At 42.9% G+C, this 26,149-nt stretch overlaps 2 protein-coding genes across 6 annotated transcripts in view; both read left to right on the forward strand.

Moving 5' to 3' along the window:
* The window catches only part of LOC110534177 (calcium/calmodulin-dependent protein kinase type II subunit alpha), a 70,641-nt gene extending 62,805 nt beyond the window's left edge, over positions 1-7,836 (forward strand). For 3 of the 5 annotated variants that reach the window (XR_016483773.1, XM_036933294.2, XM_036933295.2), the window contains 2 exons: positions 5,303-5,531; positions 5,778-7,836. Coding sequence is in view for 4 of the 5 variants with exons in the window: in XM_036933294.2 (XP_036789189.1) it covers positions 5,303-5,531; positions 5,778-5,781 (233 nt within the window). In the remaining variant the exon portion in view is untranslated. Of the gene's footprint in view, positions 1-5,302; positions 5,536-5,777 lie in introns of those variants that run through there. The other 2 variants (XM_090186990.1, XM_090186991.1) reach the window with 1 other exon arrangement.
* A 2,874-nt stretch (positions 7,837-10,710) lies between these two features.
* Positions 10,711-14,027, forward strand: LOC149980045 (T-cell surface antigen CD2-like). The gene is made up of 5 exons (XM_090188530.1): positions 10,711-10,759; positions 12,769-13,101; positions 13,304-13,543; positions 13,654-13,791; positions 13,885-14,027. The coding sequence occupies exons 1-5, from the start codon at positions 10,711-10,713 to the stop codon at positions 14,025-14,027; spliced, it is 903 nt and encodes a 300-aa protein (XP_090044656.1).
* Positions 14,028-26,149: the final 12,122 nt, after the last annotated feature.

The raw sequence follows: 26,149 nt of genomic DNA on the forward strand, positions 1-26,149 counted from the left end.
ACTGGGGGAAAGATAATTTATAACTTTTTTAAAAACATCAACAGTTTGATCTGCACCACCAAATCAAGCGCTCAGTCCCCTGAAATGTGCGTCCTATGGCTGAGCTTGGAGTGTAATTTTGTTTTCGGACGTAATTTTTTTTTTTATGCCACTGAATCATGAGATACATGCATCGTCCTAGTGGCAATGTATCAGAGATGTTGCCAGGGTCCTCATAGACTCTGTATCCAGGAACTTGGCTACCCTTGCCAGGAACGTTGTCATGGAGTGAACCTTGAGTGAACAGGTGAACCTCACCTGTCATGTGTTGGGTCCAGTTCACACACCAAGTTTGTAACGGAGCATTTTTTCCCCCTACACCATTACACTTGACAGAGAAGTTGAGGAGGAGTTTCTCACGTTGTGTTCGGGAAACAAACAGGATGCGTTCTGTCTAAATGCAGAGACAGTTTGTTGCCGGATAACCACTTACTGACTTTAGTCAGTTCGCTGCTTAGGGTCTTTTCAACGGTCTACTTATTCTTATGTGAAACCAAGAGGGCAGATTCATCCACGTACAGGAACAGAGGGCATGAACAGGCGGAGTCTATGTCATTTAGGTAGAGCAACAACAAACAAAAAAGCAATGGCCCCAAAACTGTGATGTCTCCCCGGTGAACCATTTATCCCCTTTAGCGTCAGACAATGTCCTGCCCACATCCACACTTTGGACCCTATCAGTTAGGTGTGGCTTCACCCATAATAAGGAGTCGGTGCCAAAACCAATTGCTTTCAGTTTGTACAGCAAACTATCATGGTTCACAGCATGAAATGCTTTTTGTAGGCCAAGCATGTCCATACCACAGAAGTTGCCCTTGTCAATTTATTGCTTGATAAAACCTGTCAAGTATAGTTGACAAGTGCCGGGAGAATATATAACTGGACTGAATGTTCTATATAATGTACTTTAGGACATAAACTTTGACACCACACTCAAGATTGACACTGGTCTGTAGTACCCTTGCTCAACTTTGCTTCCTTTCTGGTTTAAAGGAACAACTCTTGCATGTTTCACGTTTTTAGGCAAGAGAATGGTGGTGGACAGGCAAAAGGTCAAACCCAGATTCTGAGTCCAAGAGGTACAGAGTGGCAGACAGGCTCGATGTCAGGGCAGGCAGAAGGGTCAGGCAGGCGGGTACGGAATCCAGAAAAAACAGGCAAGGGTCAAAACCGGGAAGACTAGAAAAAGGGGTTAGAAAACAGGAGCACGGGAAAACACGCTGGTTAACTTGAAAACATACAAGACGAACTGGCGCAGAGAGACAGGAAACACAGGGATAAATACACTGGGGAAAACAAGCGACACCTGGAGGAAGTGGAGAAAATCACAAGAACGGGTGAAACAGATCAGGGCGTGACAATCCAGCCCTGGTGGAGACTAGAATGGATGTCTTAGAAGAAGCAGGCTCTCCCGTGTGTACCGGTGTCTAGTTGCATCTTTAGTTTCCATGGTTACCACAGGTGAGAAGCACATCAAAGCAGCAAAAAAGCAACTAAAAGTCCTCTGTTTGAAAAAAACATCCAGCAGTTGAAGCAACCATTCCGAAGCAATGTACAGAAAACTGCACGCATGAAAACGGTCTTTGGCTACGGGTAATGAGATGATATAGGAAGATCTAGGCTGGTATTTCAAATCAAAACAGCTAGCTAGTTGATTGGAGAAGTAGTCAAATATCCAAACCAATTCAAAATTGTTGATAAAAAAAAAACTTGATTTCTGTATTCCACTCGTAATGAAGACGCAGGGAGTCAGGAAGCAGGTGCAGTTGGTGAGTTTAATAAGAACGAACAGAGTGGATAGACGAATATGAGTGGCATATGAACACAGAAACAATACTGCCTGAAGGGTGATAACAATGGAGGGATAGATAAAGGGTGAGTAATCAGGAAAGTGATGAAGTCCAAGTGTGCCTAATGAGGAGGCACAGGTGTGCGTAATGAAGGTTGCCAGGTGTGCGTAATAATGGGTTGCCAGGATCGGTGGTTAGTAGACCGGAGACATCGAGCGCCAGAGAGGGGGAGCGGAGGTATACGTGACAAAACTTGAATAGCTATCACCCAAAGAGGTCCTGCTTTAAATTACGTTGAGCTAATAAAGGCTGACATTCGTGATAGTTCAAATCTGTTAAATTTGTGAACGTCTCAATCCACATTAAACAGACAAGGGGAGAAGGACTAAAGGGCCCCCATTTTTGTCATTGTGAGCATATGCAATGTGTCTGCCTCCGACATAAAAAAACAAATGTTTGACTTCCCCCACAAAATGACTTATTTACATATTTTAGGTTTAAGGAAGGGTGTAGGTTCTTTATCGGAGAACTATGAACGTTTTTGTATTTAGATCCGCCTGCTGGAGACAAATTCCGCTACTGCTTTGCCATGTCTGTGCCCTGATGCAGTCCAGCTGGATTCATGTTTTTCTAAGGACCCCCCCCCCCCCCCCCCCCATGACATAACATTGCAGTAAAGTAATATAAATGGATGTAATGATGCAGCTGACCAGTAGATAGAGGCAAATACAGGTTTATTCGACTGGGGATGATGACATCATCCTAGTAATGTCTTCTGACTTCTAAAACGGTGGGAAACCAATAAAATAAGTAATGTAAACATATACAGTATTCGGATGCAAACATATTCGGAAAGTATTCAGAGCCCTTGACTTTTTATTCTAAAATGTATTAAATTATATATATATTAATCAATCTGCACACAACACCCTTATCAGGTTGTATCAGGTCAATCAGGTTGGATGGGGAGCGTCGCTGCACAGCTATTTTCAGGTCTCTCCAGATATGTTAAATCGGGTTCAAGTCTGGGCTCTGGCTGGACCACTCAAGATCATTCAGAGACTTATCTTAAAGCCAATACTGTGTTGTCTTGGCTGTGTGCTTAGGGCCGTTGTCCTGTTGGAAGATTAACCTTCTCCCCAGTCTGAGGTCTGGAGCAGGTTTTCATCAAGGATCTCTCGGTACTTTGCTCCATTCATCTTTCCCTCGATCCTGACCAATCTCCCAGCCCCTGCCGCTGAAAAACATCCCCACAGCATGATGCTGCCACCATCATGCTTCCCCGTAGGGATGGTGCCAGGTTTCCTTCAGACGTGACTTTTGGCATTCAGGCCAAAGAGTTCAATCCTGGTCTCATCAGACCAGAGCATCTTGTTTCTCATGGTCTGAGAGTCTTTAGGTGCCTCTCGGCAAACTCCAAGCGGGCTGTCATGTGCCTTTTACTCAAGAGTGGCTTCCGTCTGGTCACTTTATCATAAAGGCCTGATTGGTGGAGTGCTGCAGAGATGGTTGTCTCCCATCGCCAGAGGAACTCTGGAGAACCCATCGGGTTCTTGGTCACCTTCCTGACCAAGGCCCTTCTCCCCCAATTGCTCAGTTTGGCGTGTTGGTGGTTCCTAACTTCTTCCATGATGGAGGATACTGTGTTCTTATGGACATTCAATGCTGCAGACATTTTTTGGTACCCTTCCCCAGATCTGTGTCTGGACACAATCCTGTCTCGGACAATTACTTCGACCTCGTGTCTTGTTTTTTTTTCTGACATGCACTGTCAACTGTGTGACCTTTATATAGACAGGTGTGTGCCTTTCCAAATCATGTCCAATCAATTGAAATTACCACAGGTGGACTCCAGTCAAGTTGTAGAAGCATCTCAAGGATGATCAATGGAAACAGGATGCACCTGAGCTCAATACTGAGTCTCATAGCAAAGGGTCTTAATAATTATGTAAATGTGATATTTCATTGAATTGTTTTTATTTTTTATACATTTGCAAAGATTTCTAAAAACTGTTTTGCTTCATCATTATGTGATATTGTGTGTAGATTGATGAGGAAAGACATGTATTTAATCCATTTTAGAATAAGACTGTAATGTAACAAAATGTGGAAAAAGTCAAGGGGTCTGAATACTTTTTGAATACACTGTACCTATTTTTTAGTATATCCAGTGCCCGATTTTGGGGACTGTCAGCTTAAGATGTTTTAAGCATTGTTGTGAACACAGAAAAATCGAATTTAGTTTGTTTTTCTATTGAAAAGTGTGAAATAACTGGGGAAACCAAAACCTGTAAAAACAAAACAGAGAAAATGAAATTTGTGGAAAAAAATGGAATTAGATTATTGTTTAAATACAAATGGATTTCCTACCAAAGTTTTTTGCTGTGCATATATATGCACTTTAGAGCGTGTGTCATCTTGCAGCACTGCATTTTGGGAGAAAGTTGAGGTCGTGTCCAATACTAGCTATGCACTAAAGAGGGAAAGAGGTTGGGCCATCCTAGAAATATTTTAGAATAATATAATATAATATATACAATTTACCAGATGCTTTTATCCAAAGCGACTTACAGTCATGCATGCATACATTTTTACGTATGGATGGTCCTGGGAATAGAACCCACTTTCCTGGCATTGCAATGCTCTACCTAGATGCATGACACTTTGAAGCCTATTTAATATGATTTATAAAGACTTTATTAAGCAGTGCTTATGCCCCCCCCCCTTTATAAAACACAGGTTTATGTCACATTTGACATTGGTGGTCATGTCACACAGTTATGCCACGTTTATAAACCCTTTATAGAGCATGACATAAACGTGTGAATTCTGACACGTTGATGTAGTGTTTATGAAGACTATATAAGCGGCACGTAATTTAAAGCAGGACCAAGAAATATATATTTTTTATAAAAACAATGCAGGAGTAAACTACCAAGGCGACAATTACAGGATTACAGGAAGTTATGGAGAACAGAAGCTTGGGGCCAGTTTCTGTAAGTGAATATCGCGCTCATTAGCTGATGCAGTGGCTGTGTCCAGCCGTGGCTGCAGACAGCACGCTTCTGGCTCATTTGCTCTCTGATTTCTCATTTGTGGTGAGTAATGGACCAACCCTGCTCTGCTCTAATCCTCTCATATCAGCCACTGTTCTCCCAGGCAGTGGAAACGGCTCTAATGGGCTTGATTGGGCTATTTGGGAAAATGGCAGAGCGAGAAAGAGGAAGAGAGAAATGGAGAGAAAGGGAGAGAAACATAATGAGAGTGTGGCAGGCTGAGAGAGACATGCTGATATGATAACATTAATGAACCCACTCAAATATGAACTACATAAAGCATTGATAAGGGAAAAGTGACATCATCAGTGAGAGAGAACATGGCATACCTAGTCATAAACCACAGTGAAAATTCCTGTAGAATGACTTATTCATTGACTGACTATTGTCTTATTTGTTTGCTACTCCTCACCCCAGTGTGGTCTAAGAACAGTAAGCCTGTCCACACCACCATCCTGAACCCCCACATCCACCTGATCGGCGAGGAAGCTGCCTGCATCGCCTACATCCGCATCACCCAATACATCGACACCAACGGCATGCCCCGCACCGCCCAGTCGGAGGAGACACGCATCTGGCACCGCCGCGACGGCAAGTGGCAGATAGTCCACTTCCACCGCTCTGGATCACCCTCCGCCATCACCAAGTAAGTCAGTCTGGTGAGTCTCCTCACCGCTCTTCTACTGTCTATACTGGAGACAGATCTCAGATCAGGGCCTGCCATCTGGTGGGAGTTGTTGCAATTGCATGCAGGCCTATTATTACTCAATGCCAGAGATACATTAGCTGGACAGGCACAGACTACTGCATCATGTTTTCAGTGTTTCTTTTTCATCTCTTGAATGAGGTAAAGTGAACCTTTCCGTTTCTCTGTCTCCTCCCCTGCGCCCAGCTGAGCTCCAGAGGGCGGGAGGGTTTGAGTGAGACATCTCTCTGAGTGACACAGGTGGGTGACCAGCTGGCTGCATGGGGACACAGAGGGATGCCCACCGACCGGCCCTGAGGAAGCACGAGCCCACTGCATCTCATCTCTTTACTTGAAATCAGATTACTCCTCTCAACGCTGTCTGTCACAAGCCAATCGCATAAATGTCACACCGTGTCAGGCTCTCATGTATGTATATATGCTTTCAGGACTATATTCGGTCTCTGCTCGGACTTTATTTTTTCTTGTCATGTTTCATTGGCAGAGGCACAATTAGTACAAATGGATGTACGAGGGGGGTTGAATCTCTAAAGCACTTGCCGTAATCGCCGCCTAGATCTCTTTTTTACACGTGACTTGGCCTTTTCAATGCAGTTGCACTTACACCATACCGTTACACACCGCCACGCCATCCTCTGAACCCGGACTTGCAGGCCATGATAGAAACATTGACGATGTACCATGTGTCACTGAACCAAAATATCTACTGTACATGTTTGATTAATTTGACATGGATTGGATTATGAGAAGTGGGCAAGCATTCACGGACAGTGAAATGTTCCTTTTGATGATGGGTCTTATGGTGTATTCCACAGTTGATAATCCACCACCCCGTGATCATGGTGCCTCGAGCACATTTAGCGTAGACAACAGAGGAAACCGTACTTTCCCCTCACAGGTTTAAATGACTGAATGGTGGACCGCTGGTCTGAATAGCCACTCACCTCATGTGATTATATGACTAGGGCAACAAACTGCCATTTCTGGGCTTCAATACTATACACTATTACATCTTTATATCTACAGAAACAGCTATATTTAACATGGGTAGGGTACTGTAGGTGAAAGTAATATTAAAACACCTCTTTAGGTTTTTCCAATGAGGACTGTGGGTGTACAGATCTTCCCTACCTATTAGTGTTATCAATACAAACCCTCTTGCTTGTTAGAGCAGTTTAACTTACTTGCAACAGATAGTGTAAAGTACAGTATTCTGCCTACTACAGTTCAAAGTAAGAAGCAATTTGCAAAAGACCACTAACACTACCCCAGGATTTTCTGCAATAAGTCAGATTGTAAAAAAAAAGAAAAAAAAAAGAACTGAATAGAGTGTTCTGATTTAAGATTTGGTGTGGATTTTAAAATGGCAATGATTTTAATTAAGTGACTTTGTTTTATCAATGTGTTCCATTCCTTCTGTTTCTTTCCTCTCCAGTGTTAGCATCACATTATATTGCATGCAAGTGTAAAATGAGCCTTGGTTCTCTCTGCTTGGGCTTGTAGTCCTCAAAATGTGTTAAATGTGACATTTCAGATGTACTCTGAGATTTTACCGGTGTTTTATCTTTTTACTGTCAGAAGAATGTAAATACTGGACAAATTTGAAAATGATATCACCTCTATAAGCTACAGTATATGTTTCCCTATCTGCTAACAATGAATTCCTCACAGAATGTTTGATTGTGCTGTGAAAAACTGCCCGAATGGGATTTAGCTTTTTTTTTCTTCCAAAGTTGTATACCATTGGCAGTTCACTATAGATGAATATCCCACTTTGTACTGCAAAGCAATTTGTGAACAAATCCGCTGAATATGGCAAATGTTTTCCTCAACATATTTGATAGAGAAGGATACACCAAGAACCCCAACTGCCAAATTCTCTGTGTCATTTCTAGAACTGATTCTACAGAATGTATACTTGTTTTATACAGTAGTTTAGTCTTATTGTGATAATGGCCAGGCCTACTGCCACTTTAATACGGCATTAGAACTTCAATCAGACTGAACTCTGATGTTGCGGTTGTTCCGCTCCTCGCACCGTACTGTATAAGAGCACGGCTTTTTTTATTATTCTGGGTAAGTTACACTTTCTTTTGAGGCATGCACGTTTGTAACGTACCGAAGTTGACGTGTGTGTGTGTTTAGAAAAATACATTTTCTAAAGGGTCTAAAGTAGTAATTTGCCGTCGTTATATAATATCTTGTGAATGTGGGGCTGTAAATAAAAGGATATTATAATGTCAAAGGCATTGCCCGTCTTTTACAGTGTTTTGAGTGGTCCCAGTTTTTGTAACGTGATATATAGGCCTTCGATCATTAGTATTATTTTAATGATGGAATTGATTTGATTCCCAAGACACATTCCTGTTGCTGTGGAATAATGTTTCTTTCTTGAACCTTTCTTTGAAACTTTGACCTTTTAAGGCGATTGAGTGAGACCTATTTCCTTAATGCAGGATGCCATTTCTTTTCAAACCGCTCCACGCTTTGAGCGGGGCCAGTTTTATGAAACCACTTCTGAGAGATGGAAAATGAGACCCACCACTCCAGTTACACTTTTCATGTTTAGGCCTACAGTATCTGGTTTCCTTCCTGTATTGAGAGTTAGATTCATGTTTTTTTTTTTTTTTTTTACGAAGCGCCTTAAAGTAGAACATCTTGTTGTTACATTTGTATATTAGTGACTACGGAGTCCTTGTTGTGTATAGCACTGCACATCTAACACAGAACTAGTCCAGATTGTATTAACGGTATTTAATGGTGTTTTTCAACAAAGCACAACATTAATCAAAGCATGATATGCCACCTGTAATCCACAACGTCTGTCTAATCATCTATATGTGGTATCCCAATCTTTTTGTTGGTATGGGCTTGCATTAAGAGCTATTGTTGCTTTCCATCAAACTAGTTTCATTAAAGGTTTGTTTCATTTGTGTCTGACACAAAATAAACATGATGACGCCTAACTTACCTCAAGAGGCACCTTACAAATGGAAAGATCTGTTTAAATGTATATATTCACTTTTAGGTTCCCTTTTTTTTGTGTGGAAACGATACATAGAAAGTGTTTCAGCTGCCCACTAGGCCTTAAAACATTAAGAAGTACAGGTAGCACATTTTGGCCACAATCTGAGCGGATGTCAGGCGTCACACGTTGTTCACATTATTTTCACACTGTAGAAGAGAGAGGACTAAGATGAGATAACAGCTATTCAAGGAGCATAACCATTTTCTAAAGCATTTTGCCCACTTTCTCCAGGACTTCTTGGCCATTTTGACTTTGGTGAGGGATACTGGTCAGTATACGTGTATGCATTTTCTCTATCTAATGAGTTATATGGCGATGTAAGTTGATACTTGAGGAAAAAGACAGGTCAAGCGTAAATCTAAGATAATGCAAGATGCGGTCTACTGTAAATTGCATGCTGGACACACTAGTCCTGGACTGAAAAGCTATTTCAATGGACATTCTTTATTGATAATGCTGTGGACTAGGCTTTCTCTCTGTCCAGGAAACTGACCCACACAGTATTAACCATGGCTAATGAAACCAATCGTTACTAAGAAAAGACAGTAACAGTTATTTAACTTGGATTAAAAAAAACAACCCATGCAATGATCATGTATTAAGAATCTGGGATTATACAGTGGTATCAGGAGATTTTTAAGGTTTTGCCTATGGAAAGATTTAGCTCCAGGATAAAAGGGAGATTAAAACATTTATACTAAAGTGTGGCAGCCGAAATTGGACCATTTGCCTAGAGATTAAGTTGACCTGTTTGAGAGGGGCAGAAATGCTGTAGCTTGGCACACGAATGGGCAACCTTAACTCAGTGTAAACATGGTATGCTGTGCTGAATAGCCTATAAAAATAAAAAAACAATACCAACATTTGGACCTATTGTTTGGATCTCTACAATGATATTGATAATAATGTTTGTGCAACTAATAATGTATCTCTATTCCATTGCAGCTCATTTAGATTAAAGGTTTTCATTTGTATTTTATTTCACTTTTAATTATTAAGAGGAGCCCAATTGAGACCAGGGTCTCATTCTCAATGGTGCCCTGAGAACAAAACAATTCACAAATCAACTTGCTAATGCAATTAAACCTGCAAAAAATAAACTACAAGAGAGCAGGTACAGATATTGTACTGTACTGTTTAGGGAGAGGAATTATCTATTTCTATAAAAGAAGCCTACTTTAAATATCAGCTTCTTAACTAGCTTATCCGCATGTTTTTTAAACCTCACATTTTTGTCAATCCAAAAGCCGAGGTATTTACAGGCGGGAACCTGCTCGATGAGAGAACCATCCAATGCATAACCATCCAAAATATTTCCATGAGAATTAGAAAACAACATACATTTACTTTTTCCGCATTAAGTACCAATTTTAAATCAACAAGGGCTTCCTGTAAAGGCAGTAAATTCAGATTGCAGCTCCAACATAGCCTGGTCAGCAGTAAGGGCATTAGCGTACATAATATCGTCATCTGCATACAGATGAATGTTGCAGGTTTTTGCTGATATATAAATCTTATTTATATTAACAGTAAAAAGGACAAGTACCAAAATCAACCCCTGCGGGACACCTTTAGTAATATTGAGGTGATTTGACACCATCAGAAAGCACACATTGTGTCCTGTATGACAGATAGTTCCCAAACTACTTGCATAGACATACAAACTACCTAGAAAGGAAACAGCCCCAGAAACATACAAAAACCCCTAGACCAGCCAAAACACATAAATCCCCCATGTCACACCCTGACCTAACCAAAATAATAAAGAAAACAAAGATAACTAAGGCCAGGGCGTGACAAATATGTTATAAATACCTAACAAAATAATAAAATACAATGTTTGCAAGCAAGCAGAGTAGGCTAGTTATGGTTTGCTATTCACTTCAAGCATGCACCTACAAGGGCACGGCATGCAGAACTGACAAAGTCTGTCTGTCGCCCTGACAAACTGTCTACAAGCCTGTCTTTGATTTGTATAGAATCATCACAATTTGATCCGTTTAAGTCCATTTACACCTTTTTGAAGCTAATGCTCCTCTTGAGATTTTTGCTTAACTTCATTCCTCTTAATTTTATGCAGGCAAAAGACAAATGGATCCCATGATAATTATAGTTTTGGTGGTGACAGCAGCAACACAAGGTAAGACGTTATATTACAGAGAATAAGGAGAATAAAGCCTAGCCAAGCCATAATAACAAACAAACAAAAACCATCAGAAAGGTATGCTAATTGTTGAAAATGTTCTGTTAATCCAATGTTCTGCTAATCCAATGTTCTGTTAATCCAATGTTCTGCTAATCCAATGTTCTGTTAATCCAATGTTCTGCTAATCCAGTTTCAATGATTACATAATGTTAATATATATATATATATATTTTAAAAAGCAGTACATATTCAAGAAGCTTGGGTTCACTGTTAAATAAATAATCAATAACTGAGTGCCTTCAGAAAGTACTCACACCCCTTTACTTATTCCACATTTTGTTATGTTACAGCCTGAATTCAAAATGGAATAATACATTTTAAAAAATCTCACCCATCTATATCCCATTAAGACAACGTGAAAACGTGTTTTTAGACATTTTTGCAAATGCATTGAAAATTAAATACAGAAAAATCTAATTTACATAAGGATTCACATCCCTGAATCAATCACCTTTGGCAGTGATTACATCTGTGAGTCTTTCTGGGTAAGTCTCTAAAAGCTTTGCCACATATGGATTATACAACAATTGAACAGTTTTTAAATGTTTTTTTTTATTTTTCCATCTCTGTCAAGTTGATTGTTGATCATTGCTAGACAGCCATTTTTAAGTCTTTACAATAGATTTTGAAGCCGATATAAGTCAAAACTAGGCCACTCAGAAACATTCAATGTCGTCTTGGTAACCAACTCCAGTGTATATTTGACCATGTGTTTAAGGTTATTGTCCTTGTAAAGGGTGAGTTTGTCTCCAAGTGTCTGTTGGAAAGCAGCAGACTGAACCAGGTTTTCCTCTAGGACTTGGCCTGTGCTTAGCTCTATTCCGTTTATTTATATTCTAAAAACTCCCTAGTCGTTGCCGATGACAAGCATACCCATAACATGAGGCAGCCACCACCATTCTTGAAAATATGACGAGTGGTACTCAGCAATGTGTTGTATTGGATTTGCACCAAACATAACACTTTGAGTTCACGACATAAAGTGAATTTATTGCAAAATGTCTTTGCAGTCTTTCTTTAGTGCCTTGTTGCAAACAGTTAGAATGTTTTAGAATATTTTTATTCTGTACAAGCTTCCTTCATTTCTTATTTAGGTTAGTATCGTGGAGAAACTACAATCGTTGATCCAGCCTCAGTTTGCTCCCCCAGCCTCCATTAAACTCTGCCACTGTTTTAAAGTCACCATTGGCCTCATGGTAAAATCCCTGAGCGGTTTCCTTCCTCTCCGGCAACTGAGTTAGGAAGGACGTCTGTATTTTTGCAGTGACTGGGTGTATTGATACAACATCCATAATGTGATTAATAACTTCACCATGCTCAAAGGGATATTCAATGTTTACCCATTTACCAATTTTTGAGGCATTGGAAAACTGTCCTGGTCTTTGTGGTTGAATCTGTGTTTGAAATTCACTACTTGACTGAGGGACCTTACATATGGGGTAGTCATTATAAAATAATGTTAAAGCCTATTATTGTACACAAAGTGAGTCAATGGAACTTGTTGTTAAGCACATGTTTACTCCTGAACGTATTTAGGCTTGCCATAACAAAAGGGGATGAATACTTATTGACTTAAGACATTTCAGCTTTTCGTTTTTTATTAATTCTTTTTTTAATTTTTATCTAAAAACACAATTCTATTTTGACATGATTGGGTATTGTGTGTAGGCCAGTGACACAAAATCTACTTCTAATCAATTTAAATGTAGACTGTAACACAACAAAATGTGGAAAAAGTCAAAGGGTGTGAATAGTTTCTGAAGGCTCTGTATATGAAATATTTGCTTAACATAAATGTCATTTTTTTTTTTTGCCTTTATTTCACTATTATTTTGCATTGAGCTATTGTTATATTTAGATTTTTCTCTCAAATGCACTTTCAGACTTAAATGAATGCAACACAAACATACACTACCCACTGACCTAAAATAATTACTCCCCAGTTAGTGCCACGGCCTGTAATCTCTCTCACGATAATGGAACTCATCAATGCTATGGGGCTTTGGGAGAAGCCTTGTTCGTTGTCCTGGCTGCAGACAGCGATAATGAAGAAATAAGATTGACGAAAGGTGATAAATATATTCTGAACATCAAAACTGGTAAAGACTGGAAACCGAAATTGCAACCGGAGTTTAAGAATCGCTCTGAGTTATTTAATAATGGAACATTCAGGCTGGACAGAGTCTTAAAAAATGACTCTGGAGATTACCAGATGGAAATATATAACTCAGAGGGATCACTGTTGCGCCGAGTCAACATGCGACTTCAGATACAAGGTACAGAACCTTTTTTTTTTTTTTAGTTAGGCCTAAGGGGGGTTCTGAAAGGTCACCGGGATGTCAGTACTTCAATAAGTTTATGGCAGCAGTAATACTACACCGAGAGAGGTTATTGTTAATACATATACTGTAATGCTTTAGATATACATTTTGTATGAGTCAGTAGATTTTATAGAGTCTCTGTGTTTGTGTCTGTCAGCCCCGGTGTCAGTGCCAGTGTTGTCTCACCTCTGTCTGCCTAATGGAGAGACCCTGGTCACATGCTCCTCAGAGGGAGATGGTCTTCAGTATAGCTGGACCATGAACAGCCAGCCTCTGACCAGGAGTGTAGCCTTCAATGCTGTCACACTGAAGAGCAGTGATGTGGCAGAACTGACCTGCTTTGTTCAGAATAATGTTAGCAGAAGGAACTCAACAATCGATCTCCTAGCCTGCCCAGGTAATGTCAGGACAGTTGACTTCATTCCCACCTTTTGAATTAAGAGTAGATATAATTTAATTTGCATGAGTCATGAATCATGTAAAAGCGTACTGATGTTTTCTTTCTAGTTGTCTCTTCCCAGTTTCCTTTTGTAGCTGTGACAGTGGCTGTGGCTTTGATTATTGGAACTCTCACACTACTTCTTGCACTATATGTCGGTATTAACCATCTATGCAAGAAACGAAGATCCAGATATGATACTTCAGGTAAAAAAATAAATAAATAAAGTTGTACTTTGTGCACAACATACAACATGTCCAGATTGTACAACAGCTTTCCTCTTCCTTCCATTTTTTCAGTAAGCATTAACAAGGATGAGGAGGTGGTATATGCTGATGTGAAAATAGACAAGCAAAGGAAGCAGAGGACCCCAGCCACAGACATGGTGGAGTATGGACAGATCAACATGGCTGGGAACCCAGATGTGGCAGGGAGCCCATAGACTTAAAAAAAAAAAAGTTTTATTTCTTATTTCTTACTATTATTATTTTTATTGGTGCGTAACTGTTAGGAAAGTTGTATTGTCAATCTTGTTTTGTATTTAAACGCCACTTTAAATGTGTGCATGACACTGCAACAAAATTTCCCCATGGGGACAATAAAGTCAGTAAGTAAGTAAGTAAGTAAGTAAGACCTCAAGGGTAGACATTTTACAACATGTACATTTATAAAGCAGAACTAAGACAAGGGTTGACTGAACATTCTGTGCATGCATGCCCTGGTTGAGTTGGTCGGACAGACCATTGAACTAGTGACAAATGAACATCAAGAGATGGCAACAAGAAAGACGTACTGCATGTCATTTTGAGTTTGTTAAGATTAATAAGTATAAACTTTTCTGTTGTATTGTACAATGGTATGACAATTCTAAAGTATTTTGTCATTTTTCCTTAAAACCGTACTATCAATTTATCTGTATTTCAATGTTGAATGGATCCCGACTAGGGTGCTTGCAAGTCAGACTCAGACAGAGTCAGACAGGCTCTATTGCTTGAGAGAAAGCATCTGACCATTTCCTGTAAACTGAGCTGCAATATCATACTGTAAATGTAATCCTTTATTTCTTCTGAGGCATCCACGTTGTTGTACAAATGTTTATTTGTGTTAAAATACTTAGTTATAACTGTTATATAATATATTGGGATCGGTATATACATTTATAAATCATCTTCGGGATCGGTGTCCCTTCCACGGGACGGTTGAGCTAACGTAGGCTAATGTGATTAGCATGAGGTTGTAAGTAGCAAGAAAACTTCCCTGGACATAGACATATCTGATATTGGGGGATAGCGTAAATTCTTGTTAATGTAACTGCACTGTCCAATTTACAGTAGCTATTACAGTGAAAGAACACCATGCTGTTGTTTGAGGAGAGTGCACAATTTTGAACATGAAAAGTTATTAATAAACAAATTAGGCACATTTGGGCAGTCTTGATACAACATTTTGAACAGAAATGCAATGGTTCATTGGATCAGTCTAAAACTTTGCGCATTTTAAAATGTATTTTACCTTTATTTAACTAGGCAAGTCAGTTAAGAACAAATTCTTATTTTCAAGGACGGCCTATGAACAGTGGGTTATAACTGCCTTGTTCAGGGGCAGAACGACAGATTTGTGCCTTGTCAGCCTTGTCAGTTTCTTTTTGGTATTATCTTTTACCAGATCTATTGTGTTATATTCTACTACATTCCTTTCACATTTCCATAAACTTCAAAGTGCTTCCTGTCAAATGGAACCACGAATATGCATGTCCTTGCTTCAGAGCCTGAGCTACAGGCAGTTAGATTTGCGTATGTAATTTTAGGCGAAAATTGAAAAAAGGGGTTAATCCTTAAGAGGTGAGAGGCTGTAGATAAATAAAGACATTGTACATCTTTTACAGTGCTTAGATTTATAGAGCTTTTCATATTATTTGTGTTTTCTTACGTATATTGTTGCAGTGATAACAGTACAAGATTATATTAGTATGATAAGACACATTTATTTTAGTTGCTAAAAAAGAAGGAAATCCAGTTGAGCTAATACATGTTAATACAATTTAACATTCCAAGTCAGCAGAATGTGAGGTCAGTCGATAAATAAGTGTAGCCAACACTACGCCATTTAGTTTGCTAAGAGTTTAGGAACTATTTCCATGCAATAACGGCAGGTAGCCTCGTGGTTAGAGCGTGGGGCCAGTAACTGAAAGGTTGCTAGATTGAATCCCCGAGCTGGTATAAATCTGTCGTTCTCTGCCTCTGAACAAGGCAGTTGACCCACTGCTCCTAGGCTGTCATTGTAAATAAGAATTTGTTCTTAACTGACTTGCCTAGTTAAAAAAAGGTTAATGCACACAGGTGCTTCACAATTTGGTGGGAGCTTACAGCCAGGTTGCTGCTTCTTTTGTGGTCTGTCGTAAAATAGTTGCATATAATCAAAGTATTTGAACAAAAAAAACTGACAAAAAGAACAATATAATGACACCCCCTTTTGTGACACCCCCCACTGTAATCTGTAGGCCCAGTTTGGTTCACTCATTCTGGGAATGGGCTGTGGCGATGGTTCAAAGTTCTACAATCTTAAGACAAATGTGCTATCTTCCACGGAGGGTTTTTACATGGAACCCAAAAATAGATCTATGTGGAACCAAAAAGTGTTTTCCTGTATGGACAGCTGCAGAACCCTTTTGGAACCCTTTTTTCCTAAGCGTGTATGGGAGCAGCATCAATTCCACCGGAAACGTCCACATAAGAACTGCAAGACAGAGAGAACTGGTGACAGTATGCCGTCCCACAATCACCTAACAACAATTGTTTAACGGGCTATATAGTCCAGTAAGGGTGTCGACGAATAACCCTCAAAACCAGTCTAACACTATCACTCCAGGTGCTCACTATAGCCAAACACAAACACAGACACACACGCCAGCAACTACACCACCACTGCTACAGAAATAACTTTCAATCTTGCGGCTGCTACTTCCCTTTCAAATCCGCCCTCCACTCTCCAACACACAAACAGTTTGGGACTAGCTCACCAGATACTGTTAGTGGTATAGATATTACCGTATACAGTATATTGTTTTTGTTTATTATCCCCACGGGGATAATAAAGAAAATGCCACATGCCCAGGAATTGACAAGTTACTACAATAATATACAGCTCTAGGAAAAAATTAAAGAGACCACTCCAAATTAAGAGACCACGCTTTATGGACACCAGTGAGTGAACATTGTAATCGAAACATTTTTGTAGAGGAGGGCTTCTTAAACTTTTGTATTATACTTACTTACATTGTTGTAGCTTATGTTCAAGTTCAGTGAATGTGTGTGTGTTAAGTTTTTTTGATATGCTTGATGCTTGAATATGAAGATAATCATTTGAACATTTGAGCTAACTCTGTATACCTCATTCTCTTTTTAAAATGTGTATGCTAATTGTTTTGTGTGTGTCTAGCCTTGTACATTTGTATGTGCTATGATTAGTGTATTCCTAGTTCCGAGTTTTTTAATGGTAAACCTACCATTAAAATTATAGATGAATCATTTCTTTGTCAGTGGGCAAATGTACAAAATCAGCAGGGGATCAAATACCTTTTTCCCTCACTGTACATATACTTTAATAAATACTGTTGCTTTTTAAATAATTTCCCTCAGTTTCTCTATGAATAACAATGGAGTTCTGTATTCTCTCTCATCTTCACTCATACTGCTACTGTAATGGAAATAATATTCTCAATGAGTTTACACAGTTTACAGTAAAGTTAGGAGAAGTATTTCCTTCAGCAATGAATCATCATGACCTCAGAAACCCATATACAGGATCCACATATCTCACAGCAGATTGGCTACTATCATTGCTTAATACACTTTACCAGTTTGCAACCCATTGCTGTAAATAGTTTGGCTACACCTCAGTTGTACAGTAGCCAGACTATTATGTTTAAGAAAAGAAAATTAGCAAGGGAAACCACAGTAGTTAAAGTAGGCCCAGAGTGTAAAATGCATTGCATGGCTTAGCAGGTTGTTCTATATTTGAGTGGTTAATGAGTTCATGTTTGGCAGAGTAACTCAAAACGAAACAAAACAACATGAGCACCGTCCGTCCCTCTGTCACACCACACCTATTAATGTAGCGGTTTCTAAAGCTCAGTAGCTCAACTAGGCCCGGTCTGTGGTCAGCCTGCTCATCATGAAGAGAAGAAGTAGAAGGTGAGGTGAGAAGCAGGGCCGGCTTACTGGGGCTGAATCTCCTAGGCTCAGGCCTGTGGGGGGGGGGGGGGGGGGGGGGCAAAGAGGAAGAGAAAGTATGTACTGTATCCCCTTTCTGAATTTCTCTATTTTTGCACATGTTTCATACTCAATGTTATAGATCTTCAACCAAAACCTAATATTAGATAAAGGGAACCTGAGTTTACAAACAACAACAAAATAAGTATACTTATTTTTACCACGTTTTCATGATATCCAATTGGTAGTTACAGTCTTGTCCCATCGCTGCAACTCCCGTACGAAGTCAGGAGAGGCAAAGGTCAAGATCCATACGTCCTCCAAACACGACCCTGCCAAGACGCACTGCTTCTTGACACACTGCTTGCTTAACCCGGAAGCCATCCTCAGCAATGTGTCAGAGGAAACACCGTACAGCTCGCATAGTCAGCTTGCAGGCGCCCAAAGTCAGCTTGCAGGCACCCGTAGTCAGCTTGCAGGCACTCAGCCCGCCACAAGGAGTTGCTAGAGCACAATAGGACAAGAAAATCCCAGCCGGCCAAACCCTCCACTAACCCAGACAACACTGGGCCAATTGTGCACCACCTCATGGGTCTCCCGGTCACGGCCGGCTGTGACACAGCCTGGGATCAAACCGGGGCTGTAGTAACACCTCAAGCACTGTGATGCTGTGCCTTAGACTACGGTCCGTGGTGTGTAATGAGGAGCAAACAGACACTGCACTTGACACATTTATGAAATTTCCTATTCCAGTTGCTAATAAGCATGCACCCCTTAAGAAAATGAATGTATTTTTTTTTTAAATCCCCGTGAATTGATGAGGAATTTAAAAAATGTATGGTTGAGAGGGATGATGCAAAAGGAATGGCAAATAAGTCTGGCTACACAACCGATTGGCCAACATATTGCAAATTAAGAAATCATGTGACTAAACTGAATAAAAAGAAGGAACTACACAATGAAATCAAGATATTTAAATAAAGAATGATAACAAAAAGTTTTGGAGCACCTTAAATGAAATTCTGGGAAAAAAGGCAAACTCAGCTCCATCATTCATTGAAACAGATGGCTCATTCATCACAAAACCAACTACTTTAATGATTTTTTCATTGGCAAGATTAGAACATTTAGGCATAACATGCCAGTAACAAATGCTGACACTACACATCTAAGTATAGCTGACCAAATTATGAAAGACAAGCACTGTAATTTTCAATTCCTTAAAGTTAGTGTGGAAGAGGTGAAAAAATTATTGTTGTCTATCAACAATGACAAGCCACCGGGGTCTGACAGCTTGGATGGAAAATTACTGAGGATAATAGCGGACTATATTGCCACTCCTATTTGCCACATCTTCAATTTAAGCCTACTAGAAATTGTGTGTCCTCAGGCTTGGAGGGAAGCAAAAGTAATTGTGCTACCTAAGAATAGTAAAGCCCCCTTTACTGGCTCAAATAGCCAACCAATCAGCTTGTTACCAACCCTTAGTAAACTTTTGGGAAAACTTGTGCTGACCAGATACATTGCTATTTTACAGTAAACAAATTGACAACAAACTTTCAGCATACTTACAGAGAAGAACATTCAACAAGCACAGCACTTACACAAATGACTGATGATTGGCTGAGAGAAATTGATGATTAAAAGATTGTGGGGGCTGTTTTGTTAGACTTCAGTGCGGCCTTTGACATTATCGATCATAGTCTGCTGCTGGCAAAACGTATATGTTATGGCTTTACACCCCCTGATATATTGTGGATAAAGAGTTACCTGTCTAACAGAACACAGAGGGTGTTCTTTAATGGAAGCCTCTACAACATAATCCAGGTAGAATCAGGAATTACCCAGGGCAGCTGTCTAGGCCCATTACTTTTTTCAATCTTTACTACTGAAGCATTGTATTTAGTGCCAGACATGCACTCAAACATATACAGTTGGCCTTGCTGTTATGATTTTAGTTGTCATTGATGTCCTTTGTTTTTTTTGCATTGTGGTTTTCTGTTTTCTTTTTTTATTTTTCTCATGAGTTCATTGTCTTGGTTGTTGGTGCATTGGGGGGCTTCTTGGGGGTGGAGAATGGAATTAATTATATTTTTTATAATTTTATTTTTTATTTTTCTTGGGGAGATGACTATGGGACGGGTCTCGGATGGTTGAGGGACAGCTATGGGGAACTGTGGGGGGGATCTTGGAGGCTTCACGTCCTCATTCTTTTTGGCCTTGTGGGAGATCTGTCGACGTGCCCTTGAGCAGGGCGTTGACCCTGGATGCTTCTGTGTGTCACTCTGAATGGGAGTCTGTTGGATGATTGGTGTGGTGTAGTTGGATGATTGGTGTGGTGTAGTTGTTGCTTCACTTCAAGTATGTTGTATGTTTTGGATATTCAATAAAAATAAAAATAAAAAGCATTGTATTTGGGACAAATCATTCACTAAACCCTAAACCTCAAATAAATCTTGTAATTGTCACGTATTAACAAGGTGGGTGGAATCAGGCACAGAGAGCAGGTGCAGTGAGTCGAATGTTTATTCTCCGGAACCAAACACGGTCAACCCAAAATACAGGGTGAAATAATCCAACACAGGATTAAATGTATCGGAGCAAATAACACAATACGTATTCACGAAAACACATGAAACCAAAACAATCCCGCACGAAACAAGGGCGGGACAACCTACTACATATAAGGACGTCAATAAACTAAAATACACACAGGTGAAACTAATAAGACAAAACCAACAGACAAACGAAAAAGGGATCGATGGTGGCTAGTAGGACGGTGACGACGACCGCCGAGCACCGCCCGAACAGGCAGGAGAGCCAACTTCGGCGGAAGTCGTGACAGTACCCCCCCCTGACGCGCGGCCCCCGCAGCGCGCCGCCACCGTCCTCGAGGACGACCCGGAGGACGAGGTGCTGGGCGATCCGGGTGGAGGCGGTGGAAATCTCTCAGGAGAGAAGGGTCCAAAATGTCCCTCACCGGAACCCAGCATCTCTCCTCCGGACCGTACCCCTCCCAGTCCACGAGGTACTGTAGGCCCCCCACCCGGCGTCTCGAATCCAGAATGCCCCGAACTGTGTACGCCGGGGACCCCTCGATGTCCAGGGGGGGCGGAGGGACCTCAGGCACCTCACCTTCTTGCAGGGGACCAGCCACCACCGGCCTGAGGAGAGACACATGAAACGAGGGGTTAATACGGTAATACCTAGGAAGTTGTAACCTGTAACACACCTCGTTTATTCTCCTCAGGACTTTGAACGGCCCCACACACTGCGGCCCCAGCTTCCGACAGGGCAGGCGGAGGGGCAGGTTCCGGGTCGAGAGCCAGACCCTGTCCCCCGGTGCAAATACGGGGGCCTCACTGCGGTGCTGGTCAGCGCTCCTCTTCTGCCGTTCGCCCGCTAACCGTAGTGAGTCCTGAACGGCTTTCCATGTGTCCTTGGAGCGCTGTACCCATTCCTCCACCGCAGGAGCCTCGGTCTGGCTCTGATGCCATGGGGCCAGGACCGGCTGGTAACCTAACACACACTCAAAAGGAGACAAGTTAGTTGAGGAGTGGCGTAGGGAGTTCTGAGCTAGTTCAGCCCAGGGAACATACCTTGCCCACTCACCATGCCGGTCCCGGCAATAGGACCGCAGAAACCTGCCCACCTCTTGGTTTACGCGCTCCACCTGCCCATTACTCTCGGGGTGAAAACCTGAGGTTAAGCTGACCGAGACCCCCAGTCTCTCCATAAACGCCCTCCATACTCTGGACGTGAATTGGGGACTCCGATCAGAAACGATGTCCTCAGGCACCCCATAGTGCCGGAAGACATGGGTAAACAAGGCCTCAGCAGTCTGCAGGGCCGTAGGGAGACCGGGCAACGGGATGAGACGACAGGACTTAGAAAACCGATCCACAACGACCAGGATCGTAGTACTTCCCTGGGACGGGGGAAGGTCGGTAAGAAAGTCCACCGATAAGTGTGTCCACGGCCGTTGTGGAACGGGGAGGGGTTGTAATTTCCCTCTAGGCAGGTGCCGAGGAGCCTTGCTCTGAGCACACACGGAGCAGGAGGAGACATAAAATCTCACGTCTTTAGCTAGCGTGGGCCACCAGTATCTCACTCTCAGACTCCGCACTGTCCTCTCGATGCCAGGATGACCCGAGGAGGGGAGAGTATGAGCCCACCGAATCAGCTTGTCCCGGACCCCCCTCGGTACGTACTGGGTTCCTACTGGACAGTTGGGGGGGGCCGGCTCTGACCGTGAGGACTCCTCTATCTCCGCGTCCACCTCCCATACCACTGGTGCCACGAGACATGACGGTGAAATGATGGGAGTTGGCTCAACGGGCCACTCCTCGGTATCATAGAGGCGGGACAGCGCGTCGGCCTTGGTGTTTTGGGAGCCGGGCCGGTATGAGAGGGTAAACCGGAACCTGGTAAAAAACATGGCCCATCTAGCCTGACGTGGATTTAGTCTCTTCGCTGCCCGGATATACTCGAGATTACGATGGTCAGTCCAGATGAGAAAGGGGTGTTTAGCCCCCTCAAGCCAATGTCTCCACACCTTCAGAGCCTCGACTACAGCTAACAACTCCCGGTCCCCCACATCATAGTTTCGCTCCGCTGGGCTGAGCTTGCTCGAAAAGAAAGCACAAGGGCGAAGTTTGGGTGGCACGCCCGAGCGTTGGGACAGCACGGCTCCGACCCCAGCCTCGGACGCATCCACCTCCACTATGAACGCTAAAGAGGGGTCCGGATGCGCCAACACGGGCGCATTGGTGAACAGCTCCTTCAAACGAGTGAATGCTCTGCCCGCCTCTGCTGACCAGCGCAAGCGCACCGGTCCTCCCTTCAGCAGCGAGGTGATGGGAGCAGCTACCTGACCAAAACCCCGGATAAACCTCCGGTAGTAATTGGCAAACCCTAAAAACCGCTGCACCTCTTTCACCGTGGTCGGAGTCGGCCAATTACGCACGGCTGTAACGCGGTCATCCTCCATCACCACCCCAGAGGTGGAAATACGATATCCCAGGAAGGAAACGGACTGTTTGAAAAACTCACATTTCTCCGCCTTGCAATACAGGTCATGCTCCAGCAGTCGCCCAAGTACCTTACGCACCAGAGACACATGAGCCGCGCGTGTGGCAGAATAGATCAAGATGTCATCGATGTACACTACCACTCCCTGCCCGAGCAGGTCTCGGAGAATCTCGTCTACGAAGGATTGGAAGACGGCTGGAGCATTCTTCAACCCGTATGGCATGACGCGGTACTCATAATGACCAGATGTAGTACTAAATGCAGTTTTCCACTCATCTCCTCCCCGGATACGCACCAGATTATACGCGCTCCTCAGGTCCAGTTTTGTGAAGAAGCGCGCCCCGTGAAATGATTCCACCGCCGTAGCGATGAGAGGTAGTGGGTAACTAAACCCCACTGTGATGGAATTTAGACCTCTATAATCAATGCACGGACGCAGACCTCCATCCTTCTTCTTCACAAAAAAGAAGCTCGAGGAGACGGGTGATGCGGAGGGCCGAATGTACCCCTGTCTCAGCGATTCAGCAACGTATGTTTCCATCGCTACCGTCTCCTCCTGGGACAATGGATACACGTGACTCCTAGGAAGTGCAGCGTTCTCCAGAAGGTTTATCACGCAGTCCTCTCGACGATGAGGTGGTAATTGGGTCGCCTTCCTTTTACTGAAGGCGATAGCCAAATCGGCATATTCAGAGGGAATGCGCACGGTGGAAACTTGGTCTGGACTCTCCACCGTAGTCGCACCAACGGCAACTCCTCTACACCTACCTGAACACTCCTCTGACCACCCCTTAAGAGCCCCCTGTCGCCAGGAAATCACCGGGTTGTGTTGAGCTAACCAGGGAACCCCCAACACCACCGGAAACGCAGGTGAATCTATAAGGAACAGACTAATCTGCTCCTTATGATCCCCCTGCGTTACCATGTCCAGTGGCACCGTAGCCTCCCTAATCACTCCTGACCCTAATGGTCGGCTATCTAAGGAGTGCACGGGGAAAGGTTGGTCTACCGACACCAGGGGAATCCCTAGCCTTAACGCAAGCCCACGATCCATGAAATTCCCAGCTGCGCCTGAATCGACTAGCGCCTTATGCTGTAGAGAGGGAAAAAACCCAGGGAAAGAAGTCAAAACATACACATGACCGACAGGAGGCTCTGGGTGAGTCTGGTGCTTACTCACCTGGGGTGATCGAGCAGTGCTCCGCCTGCCCTCCCGACTCCCAGACGAGTTCCTCCAGCACCGGTCTGACGTGTGCCCTCGTCGACCACAACTGGTGCAGGAGGACACTCCTCCTCCGGTCTCCCTCGAAGCTGCCCCTCCTAATTCCATAGGGATAGGGGCAGGAGGGCTGGGAAGTGGAAACGACAGGGCCTGATCCGAACGCCCGCGGGCAGCCAGCAGATTGTCGAGACGGATAGCCAAGTCAATGAGCTCATCCAGTGTGCAGGTGGTGTCCCGACATGCCAGCTCCCTGCGGACGTCCTCCCTGAGACTGCATCTGAAATGGTCGACCAAGGCCCTGTCGTTCCATCCTGCTCCTGCGGCCAAGGTCCTGAACTCCAGAGCAAAGTCCTGTGCGCTCCTCGTCTCCTGCCGCAGGTGGAACAGCCGTTCACCCGCCGCCCGACCCTCTGGTGGATGGTCAAAAACAGCTCGGAATCGGCGGGTGAACTCTGGGTAATTATCCCTTGCCGAGTCCGGACCATTCCATACTGCGTTGGCCCACTCGAGGGCTCGCCCAGTCAAGCAGGAGACGAGGGCGCTCACGCTCTCCTCTCCAGAGGGAGCAGGACGCACGGTAGCCAGGTATAGCTCCAGTTGCAGGAGGAAACCCTGGCACCCAGCCGCCGTTCCGTCATACTCCCGTGGGAGTGTCAACCGCAGAGCCCCGGAGCCAGATGTGGTCGCAGGAACAGGAGGTGCTGGAGAAGGGGGTGCTAGCGATGATGTGGGAAGACCACTCCTCTCCCATCGATCCATCCTCTCCATCATTTGGTCCATGGCAGAACCAATCCGATGGAGCACGCTGGTGTGGTGGAGGACTCTCTCTTCCATCGATGGGAGAGGAGACGCGGCTGCTCCTGCTGATTCCATTGGTGGTGCGGGATTCTGTCACGTATTAACAAGGTGGGTGGAATCAGGCGCAGAGAGCAGGTGCAGTGAGTCGAATGTTTATTCTCCGGAACCAAACACGGTCAACCCAAAATACAGGGTGAAATAATCCAACACAGGATTAAATGTATCGGAGCAAATAACACAATACGTATTCACGAAAACACATGAAACCAAAACAATCCCGCACGAAACAAGGGCGGGACAACCTACTACATATAAGGACGTCAATAAACTAAAATACACACAGGTGAAACTAATAAGACAAAACCAACAGACAAACGAAAAAGGGATCGATGGTGGCTAGTAGGACGGTGACGACGACCGCCGAGCACCGCCCGAACAGGCAGGAGAGCCAACTTCGGCGGAAGTCGTGACAGTAATAAATAATATCACATTTGGCACAGTTGTCACAGTTGTCAACATCCTGGTCCTCAAATGAAACTGGTAGACTTTCCTATGTATGCTATTTTTATTCCTCCACCAGTTTTGATCCTTTATATTGGGCAGACAGACCAGTTCCCTACCTCCTCCCACTGCCACCTGCCTCCTCCATTTTTGGGGTAATACTGTAATCAATTGGTTGTACTCTTGGATTGAGCTGACCATACAATTCTGATAACTCCACAATGGACATAACTCTACCATTCCAATGTACAATATAATTTTAGAACAAAATACCCTTTCCCATAAGTACAGGTATTTTATCAACCAGCACATTTGAGTTCAGCCATAATATTTGTTCTATCTTTTCAGGGGGATGAAATTGAAATTGTATCCAGCTCTGCAATGCTGTTTGAAAGGCAACAAATGATCAACAAATGATCAATAAGTTGGTATAAATGTTTTCGAAGAAGTGTGGATCATCCTGATTTGGACCACATAGATTAATGAGCCAAATCTCTTTTTCGTCCACTTTCATATTAAAAAGGATCCACCTTCCTTGCGAAACATTCCTGACTATTTGCACATTCAGATCGTAATATTTGTTCATTAATATCATCACATCTTTTGAGTTCCTTTGTCCATGACAGAAAATTATTTCACCACCCCTTCCTTTTTCCATTCAACTTCATCTAAGGCTGTAGAGTGAGTTTCCTGTAAAAAGTACATGTTATATTGCTTTTCTTTTAGCCACGTAAAGACTGATCTTCTTTTTTATAATATGCTAAATCATTGCCATTAAAATTGGCTGTACTTATTTCCCCC

The sequence above is a fragment of the Oncorhynchus mykiss genome, chromosome 10 (assembly GCF_057628025.1).
Source record: "Oncorhynchus mykiss isolate SJ-2025 chromosome 10, ASM5762802v1, whole genome shotgun sequence".
In the NCBI taxonomy this organism is placed as follows: domain Eukaryota; kingdom Metazoa; phylum Chordata; class Actinopteri; order Salmoniformes; family Salmonidae; genus Oncorhynchus; species Oncorhynchus mykiss.